General features: G+C 47.4%; 1 protein-coding gene across 1 annotated transcript; it reads left to right on the plus strand.

Annotated features, from left to right (window-relative positions):
• The first annotated feature begins 7,971 nt into the window (after positions 1–7,971).
• Positions 7,972–9,203, plus strand: LOC127332682 (SPX domain-containing protein 6). The gene is made up of 2 exons (XM_051359003.2): positions 7,972–8,416; positions 8,501–9,203. Exons 1-2 carry the CDS (start codon positions 8,201–8,203, stop codon positions 9,002–9,004), a joined length of 720 nt encoding a protein of 239 aa, XP_051214963.1. The 5' UTR covers positions 7,972–8,200; the 3' UTR covers positions 9,005–9,203.
• The last annotated feature ends 203 nt before the right edge of the window (positions 9,204–9,406 follow it).

Below are 9,406 nucleotides of genomic sequence, written 5' to 3' on the forward strand. Positions count from 1 at the left end.
CCCGTCCCTCGAGTGCTGCGCGCCGGCGGCCATCACGAACCACTACTACCTCGACCTCACGCCGGAGCAGCGGATGAATCCCCGCTGGCATCCCGATAACCAGCATACTTGGGACGCCTTCTTCATCAATCGGCGTGAGAGGGCGCTCGCCAGGTATGAGGAGGACGGTCTGCCTCCTGGAAACTTCCACGAGGCCGGCCGTCGGCTATGGTGGTACGGCCGGACTGCAGAGCGTCATGGACTACATCACGGCCGGCGATATCCCCCGCTGCGCTACCCTCGATTCGAGCCACGAGCGCCGCCCGACGACAGCGACGATAATAGCCGACGACGACGCCGGCAACTTAGAAGGCGACGACTACTACAAGACAACGCGGCGGCTATGAAGACTACGAGTATGCATATTATACGCCTAGGCAGGAGTATGACTAAATCACTCCAAATTTCATGTATGCGGAGTATGACTTAGTCACTCCAAATTTCATGTATGCGGGAGTATGACTTAGTCACTCCAAATTTCTTGTATGCAGGAGTATGACTTAGTCACTCCAAATTTCTTGTATCATCAGTGCTATCTCGAGTCAATTATTGAATCATTCGAAAATGGACACCAAACACATCACGGGTAATATAATTCACATGATCCATTCAACAAAGTTTGGTACAATAAATTATTACACATCATTTCTTTCCTTGTGTCCCCGCTTGCTTACGATTGTGCCGTATCCATGGAGCATCCTCATCATTTAACTTAATGCTTGGGTCGGTGTTCACTTTGAAGGGCGGAATTTCAGCAAACATATTATAATCTTCGACATGTCTGTCTTGTCCTCCACTCCCACGATGTTTCTTTTCCCCGAAAGAACAATGTGGCGCTTTGGATCATCGCATGATGTACTGATCGTTTTCTTATCTTTCCGTTTCCTCGGTTTGCTACTCATGTCCTTCACATAGAAAACCTGAGCGACATCTTTCGCTAGGACGAATGGTTCGTCAAGGTAACCAAGATTGTTGAAATCCACCATTGTCATTCCGTATTGCTGGTCCTCCTTTACCCCACCTCCTCGTTAGCTTGAACCATTTGCACCGAACAAAGGGACCCTAAAGGAGGGTCCATAGTCAAGTTCCCATATCTCCTCTATGTAACCATAATATGTGACCTTTTGCCCATTCTCGGTTGCTGCATCAAAGCGGACACCACTGTTTTGGTTGGTGCTCTTTTTATCTTGGGCGATCGTGTAAAATGTATTCCCATTTATCTCGTACCCTTGGAAAGTCGTTATAGTCGAAGATGGTGTCTTGGCCAACATGTACGACTGATCTACAACCTTATTGTCACTCATTAAATGTTTTCTCAACCAACCGCCGAAAGTCTCCATGTGGGCCTTCCTAATCCAGGATTCGGGCTTCCCGGGGTTGTCCGAGCGTAAAATATTCTTGTGTTTCTCAAAGTACGGAGCCACCAAGCTGGAATTGGTCAGAACTGTGTGGTGTGCTTGATCGAGAGAATGGCCGTCCATACATATCATTGATTTCCTTCCGATCGTGCCTTTTCCACTTAGTCTCCCCTCGTGCCGCGATTGAGGAAGACCAATCGGCTTAAGGTCGGGAACAAAGTCAACACAAAACTCAATTACCTCCTCATTTCCATAGCCCTTGGCGATGCTTCCTTCGGCCTAGCACGGTTACGAACATATTTCTTTAATACTCCCATGAACCTCTCGAAGGGGAACATATTGTGTAGAAATACAGGACCGAGAATGGAAATCTCATCGACTAGGTGAACCAGGAGGTGCGTCATAATATTGAAGAAGGATGGCGGGAACACCAACTCGAAACTGACAAGACATTGGATCACATCGTTACGTAACCGTGGTAGAACTTCTGGATTGATTACCTTCGAGAGATTGCATTGAGGAATGCACATAGCTTCACTATGGCTACTCGAGCTTTTTCCGGCAGGAGCCCCTCAAAGCAATCGGAAGCAATTGCGTCATAATCACGTGGCGGTCGTGAGACTTCAGGTTTTGGAACTTTTTCTCCGCCATGTTTATTATTCCCTTTATATTGGACGAGAATCCTGACGGGACCTTCATCTTGCTCGAGCATTCAAAAAAGATGACCTTCTCTTCTTTGGTCGTAGCGTAGGCCGGCACGACCTTGAAACCGTTCCGGATGCCGGTCATCGTGGTCTTTCAAACTTTGCTGGTCCCGCCGTGCTTCCTTTGTATCATTTGACTTCCCATACACGCCCAAGAAGCTTAGGATGTTCACGCAAATATTCTTCGTAACGTGCATCACGTCGATTGCAGAGCGGACTTCTAGGACTTTCCAATATTCTAGCTCCCAGAATATAGATTTCTTCTTCCACATGGCTGCGTGCCCGTCAGCTCCCTTCGGAACTGATTGTCCGCCAGGACCCTTTCCAAAGATGACTTTCAAACCCTTGACCATATCAAATACCTCGGCACCGGTGTGTTCCGCAGCTTCGGCCGGTGATCTGCCTTGCCGTTGTAATGCTTGCCTTTCTTTCTTCTTGGATGACCTTTCGGAAGAAATCGACGATGCCCAAGGTACACGTTCTTCTTACAATTTGGCAAATGTACACTTTCGGTCTCATGTAAGCGGTGCGTGCATGCATTGTATCCCTTATTTGACAGTCCCGAAAGGTTACTAAGAGCAGGCCAATCGTTGATGGTTACGAAAAGCAACGCCCGTAGGTCAAATTCCTCTTCTTTGTGCTCATCCCACACACGGACACCAGGTCTGCCCCACAGCTGTAAAAGCTCATCAACTAATGGCCTTAGGTACACATCGATGTCGTTGCCGGGTTGCTTCGGACCTTGGATGAGCACCGGCATCATAATGAACTTCCGCTTCATGCACAACCAAGGAGGAAGGTTGTAGATGCATAGAGTCACGGGCCAGGTGCTATGGCTGGAGCTCGCTCGCCAAAAGGATTCATGCCATCCGTACTTAGACCAAATCTTATGTTCCTTGCGTCAGCAAAATCTTTGAACTCTCTGTCGATCTTTCTCCATTGCGTTCCATCTGCGGGGTGTCTCAACTCCCCGTCCGACTTACGGTCCTCTTTGTGCCATCGCAACAACTTGGCATGCTCTTTGTTCTGAACAGACGTTTCAACCGTGGTATTATAGGAGCATACCACATCACCTTGGCGGGAACCCTCTTCACGGGTTTCTCGGCCCTCAACATCGTCACCAGGGTCATCGCCTCGATCTTATAACGCAATGCGGTGCATACCGGGCATTCATTCAAATTCTCGTATTCACCGCGGTAGAGGATGCGATCGTTGATGCATGCATGTATCTTCGTAACCTCTAAACCTAGAGGGCAGACAACCTTCTTTGCTTCGTACGTAGTGGCGGGCAACTCGTTATTCTTTGGAAACATATTCTTCAACATTTTCAGCAAGTTTTCAAATGCCGAGTCAGCTACACCTGCCTGTGCCTTCCATCTCGGCAAATCCAGTGTGCAGCCCAGCTTTTTCAGACCATCATCGCATCCGGTACAGCGCCTTCCTGTGATCCTCTAACATGCGATCCAAATTCTCCCTCTCTTTTTCGGTTTCGCAGCGTCTCCGTGCATCGGCAATGGTCCGACCAAGATCATCAACGGGATCATCACGTGCCTCTTCTTCACCTTCCCCTTCACCTTCCCCTTCACCTTCAAGATCCTCCATGAAAGTATCACCGAAATGAGAAAGATAGCTTTCATCATTGAAATCATCCCCTTCTTCATCTTCTTCCATTATAACCCCTCTTTCTCCATGCTTGGTCCAACAATTATAGCTTGGCATGAAACCGTGCCGAAGCAGGTGCATGTGAACATCTCTTGAGGAAGAGTAACCCTTCTGATTCTTACACTTAACACATGGACAGATAACAAAACCCTCCTGCTTGTTCGCATTAGCCACTACGAGGAAATCTTTCAAACCCGTACTGAACTCGCCGGAGAGTCGGTTACCGTACATCCATTGCCGATTCATCTGCATTATTATAATATAAAATATATAATTAACCATGCATCATGCATTTGTTAAACTAACTAGCTACAAACAATATGAATTAAACAATGAACTACACACACATGCATATTTTATCAATGACACATCAAAGGTTCAAGTTGCTAACCGCGATCGAGGAGGAAAAAATAAATGAGAAAGCTCAAGTGTGGCTCCAACACTTCATATCATGTTTGTTTCATGCTCTTGGGGCATTTCATCAAACACCTTATGTGCATAAGAGGAACCAAAAGCAAACCTAACACTCACTTGTGAAGTTTGTGAAGAGAATGGCTCCAAATGGCTAAGTGTTGGCTCCTGGATCGGTATATATAGGGGAGGGGCTTTAGTCCCGGTTGGCCGGGCCAACCGCGACTAAAGGCCTTCGGGCACCTTTAGTCGCGGTTGGCCAGCCCAACCGCGACTAAAGCCCCCCACGTGCACCAGCTGGCCACCGTGCGCCCTGGGCCCAGGCCTTTGGTCGCGGTTCGCCACACGAACCGCGACTAAAGACCCCATTAGTCGCGGCTCCTGCAGCATCGCGACATTTGGGGCTCACCCGAAGCCTGTTTTTCCACCAGTGGAACCTTCCTTTCTAAACTATGAAACTCATGGGTACTTTCTAGTCATTTTGCTTCTTACTCTTGGTTGCTGACATTTATTTTAAGAGCCAAAACATCAATATTGTTCTGACAATTAGCCAACAGAACACTTTTTTTTCATCTAGTGCAGCCGACTGCATAAATACTGCATTCTATTTCGTAAGAGGATGTGCACATCAGTTAGGTGTCTCTCGTCTCTGTTACTTCATCTTTTTTGCTGGCCAGGAGGCAATCAACACCCTGAAAATGTGGTAAGGTTCTACGTTCTGATTATTCAACCGTCCACTTGTATAAGGAAGAATGCGCAATTTCTTGCAAAAAAACATGTTGACCGAAGCAATCAATTTTCACCAGGAAAGATAAAATCAGCAATACAAAGCTTTAAGCCTAGCCACCTCCCCAAATTTTCTGAAACGGCACAAGCCTCTAATTTGAGAACTATTATATTCATAGCTTGCACTAACTGATGTTGCTTCCACCTTTAGCTGCTTCTAGTCTAAGTATCTACTTGTCTGATGACGTATGCAAGAAGTCGAACACAGAAGAACTGCACTTTGTGATAACAGACCAAAAGCGTGATATTCATGGATATGCTCTGGAATAAACCATGAGTTGGGAAGTGGTTTGGATTAAGGGCCATCCTTTATACGGGAAAGAATATATATTGTTTTTGTAGGGAAGGGAGAGAATATATATTCTATTATATCGAAAAGGAAAATCTGATGTCAAATGGACGGTTCTGCATGTTTATATGCTACACCATGTTCTTTTCTTAAGGCTTGTTGGTACTATGCTTCCAGAAACAACAATCTGCGATTTTAGGCATGTTCTTCCCTGGGCACTGATTTGCCAGTACTATATTACGATTCCACAGTGAGGGGAGCAATACATTCTTGGTTGGTTTTGTTTTATAAGTTCAGCATGAATTCCATTCCGTAAAGAACAAAAAAATTGGTCCCTTCTCCTAAAAAATATTACTCGTTCTGTTCAATAAAAAATGAGAAACAAACAATCTATTGTGCATTCATCTGTAAGTGCTGAACCTTTGTACGTAATAAAATACACTTCTCATGCGAAGCGTACTGCCAAAAAAATATCCTAGACTTGTTCCATTTCATGACAGCCCAGAACTCCGAGGCCAACAAGAATGGAAGATCCTATGGAATCTCCCTCTCGTCTCACCCTCCTTTGCGTACGAGTGCGACTACAATAGCACAAGCATTGCTGGGAAGCAAAAGTCGTTGTGTCACGGTTTCTGTCCAAGAATATGCTTCTTGTGTGATTCGGATTCTAGTCACCGTTCTTTCTGCCCTCCCAGGACCAATGAAGCAATGACCCCTTCTCTCCCTGCTACAAAAATCGCTACGTCCACCCCATTCTTCACCTTTCTCACTAGCATTTCTAGCTTTGCAACATAGCGGTTTTTGTTCTTGTTGCCATTTTCATTAACAAATAAGTGAATTGATCAGCTAATAGGTAAAGATGACCTAACACCAATAAAACATGACGACACACACATGCCCCAAGAATATGTACCACATAGCTGAGGGTTGCTCCACCCAAGCGGCAAAAGATGACACTATATTTTGGCAACAACAACCCCTCGAGCCGCTGCTATGGAATCCAAACCTCAGATTCACACACTCATCGGTCCCAAGACTGTGTCTAGTTGGGCTAACGGTTTTTTTCACCCAAGTGACTAAAGCTGACACCCTTCAACTAATGATGATTTTTTGGAGGCGCCATTTCGACTTCCGCACTTGCCAAAGGCCGTGCGCAGGCCTAGCGCCAATTACGAAGCTAAAAAGTAACACAAGCCAACGCCAACAAACAAAGCACCAAAACTCCAAGACGACATCCCCAAGAGGGAAGCGACCATGGTGAAACTGACAGCTGCTCTGTCCAAGGCAAACTTAGGTTTTCACGTGATACCTCGAGACCACTCCTTCCCTGCTACTCCCCTTATGCCGCTACCGGTGGATATCGCTGGCAAAGTCCATGCGATTGTCAGCGTTGGCAGGCATCTCGACCCGGCAGTTGCGAACCCTCGCTTGTGGCACCCAAGCCTCAATCATGGCGGGGCACTTCAAGCCTTGGACAACATATATATCATGTTTAGCATTCATTAGTTGTTCTTTTAGTGTTTAGGTGTTGTTCTTCTCTCTTCCGTGATATTTTATCGTAAGTTGGTAATCTCAGCAGTGTCTTGTGTCTATACCAATGTTGTTCGTGGCTTTATTAATTTAACGGTTTTTCTAATTCTAAGTTGACTGAATCCACATAATTGCCTCGTAATTCATGCTAGCTATGAGTTGCAACATAGTTGCAAGTGAGATTTGTTTCCTAATTTGTGCTAGTAATGGATTGCAACATGACTTCCAACTTAAAAAGATACATCTGGACCATTGGATTACTTCATGATTCGTGCTAATCATGAGTTGCAACATGGATTGCAATTGATGATGTCAGCTGACTGAGAATTAGTCACTCCCTTAATTTAAAGATAGACGGTCTTTTTGAGCTCTTGATCATCATCTAAGTAAAATCAAGGTGTATGGGAGTCCAGGAAAAGAGGTGATCTGGAGGCGGCCGCAACACAACAAACCCATCTAGGGTTTCCGACCCTCGTCGAAACACCGACAGTCTTATGTCCCTCCGTTAGCCTTGGGGCCTTGGAGCTGTGGCAGATCATAGTCTCTCATCGACAAGAGGGTTCTCTTTCTTTGTTTAGGTTGCTTCCAGTGTCTTTTTTTTATGGTGAGGCAACAACTACATCCAGAAGTCAGAATAAGGTCCTCCAGCACTATCCTCACTCCGGTGGTGCATCTAATGGCGGCGGAGGGCACATGGAGTCGTGTGCCCGATGGATCTCCTAGGATCTGATAGGTTTTCGTGTTCACTGATGTGGTTTCATGGCAGTATTTTCCGATCTACGGTTGTCATAATTGATGATGGTTGCTGCTCTGATGCGTTGGTCCTTTGCAGCTTTAGCATGATGATACAACAAGTCTTGCCCGGCTCCAGTGAGGGAGGGGCGAGGACTCCGCCACGCTTTTGGCTCGTGCTATTGTATGTAGTCGTTGGTCTAAAGACCTATTTGTAATTTTTATTACTTTTGAAACCGTCGTTACTGCTATTGATGATTAGATCTTGAAATTTTTACAAATTTTTTTTCTTGAAAATCCATTCCAGCTATTCTCAAGCCATTAGCCATGTCGATGGGCAGTCTAGAAAAGTGCAAGTAACCGGGTGCCCCTAGCTCGCTCCTCCCTCAAACACACCGCCCCACGCCTCACGGCGTGGTATTGCCACACTGAGCATATGCCGTAAATATTCCAAGAACATCACCATCCTCTTCCTCATCTCCACCAAACGCTCACCTCACAATCCACGTACAAACCCCCGCCTATATTTACTGGCACTCATCGCCGCTTCACCCCTCACAATCCAAGAACACAACACTTTTCACATTCTATTGTTGTTGCTCCAAAGGGGACGAGATCAGTTAGGAGCAGACGGGTTGATCGATCAAGAAGCAGGGAGTTGGTTGGTGATCGGCTGGTAATTTTGCGTGATGAAGCATGGAAAGTGGCACAAGAGGCAGGTCGACCAGAGCCTACCGGCATGGAAGGTCGAGTTCCTGCGCTACAAGGAGCTGAAGCCCATCGTAAGCGCCGTCTCCGGCCGCCCGCCCTCTCCGGCCGAGTTCGTCGCCCTCCTCGACGCCGAGATCGAAAAGATCAACGCCTTCTTCATCGAGCAGGAGGAGTTCTTCATCATCCGCCACAAGGTAATCATCATTCCCAAATGGCTTCGCCTGTCGCCGTAAATTTGTAATCCTCATCCTCTGACGATTTATGTGTTGTACGAGCAGGAGCTGCAGGTGGCGATCAGGGACGCGCTGGCGAGGAAGGCGGCGGTGCCTGAGGCGGCGCACGAAGCGGAGATCGCGGCCATCCGGAGGGAGATCGTCAACTTCCACGGCGAGATGGTGCTGCTTCTCAACTACAGCAGCGTCAACTACATCGGGCTGGCCAAGATCCTCAAGAAGTACGACAAGCGCACGGGCGCCGTGCTCCGGCTCGCCGTGATCGAGACCGTGCTGGCGCAGCCCTTCTTCACGGCCGAGGCGGTGACGCTGATGGTGAGGGAGTGCGAGGCCATGATGGAGGCCGTCTTCCCCACGGCGCCCGGCGAGGGCCAGGCGGCGGCGCGGCGGGACCGCGAGGCGCTGGCCGCCGCGGAGCAGAGGATCTTCCGCAACACCGTGGCCGCGCTGCTGGCGATGGAGGACGTGCGCAGCGGGAGCTCCACGCGCGGCCGACACTCGCTGCCGCCGCTCACCCTGCCGGACTCCGAATGGCTCCGCTCCTTCTAGCCGCCGTCCCCGATCCCCATCCAATGACGACCGCTTCTTTGTCTGGTGTCCCTAGCCATCCCAGCCGCAGATATGTAAAATGGGCTATCTGTAATTTTCTAAGTTTTTTTTTCCGTTTTCCACTTGCTAATGTAAGATGTGAGCCAACATACAAATTCGTTCTGAATTTGATACGGAAAAATATATAACTACTTGTGCATTATGCTCCTAAAAATCTTTGTCAGGGCATGGACCGAGGCTACCTGTAGTACTACGTTTCTCGCCAACAATATTCTGCAAATATTTGTGTGCTTAGATATAGATCAGTGTGTCGTGAAACAGTTGCACCTTGTTTAGACTGTCATGGTGCGACAAAAATCTGGTTGAAAGCAGGATATGAAACATGTTTTTTTATATGATATG

The sequence above is a fragment of the Lolium perenne genome, chromosome 2 (genome assembly GCF_019359855.2).
Source record: "Lolium perenne isolate Kyuss_39 chromosome 2, Kyuss_2.0, whole genome shotgun sequence".
NCBI lineage: Eukaryota > Viridiplantae > Streptophyta > Magnoliopsida > Poales > Poaceae > Lolium > Lolium perenne.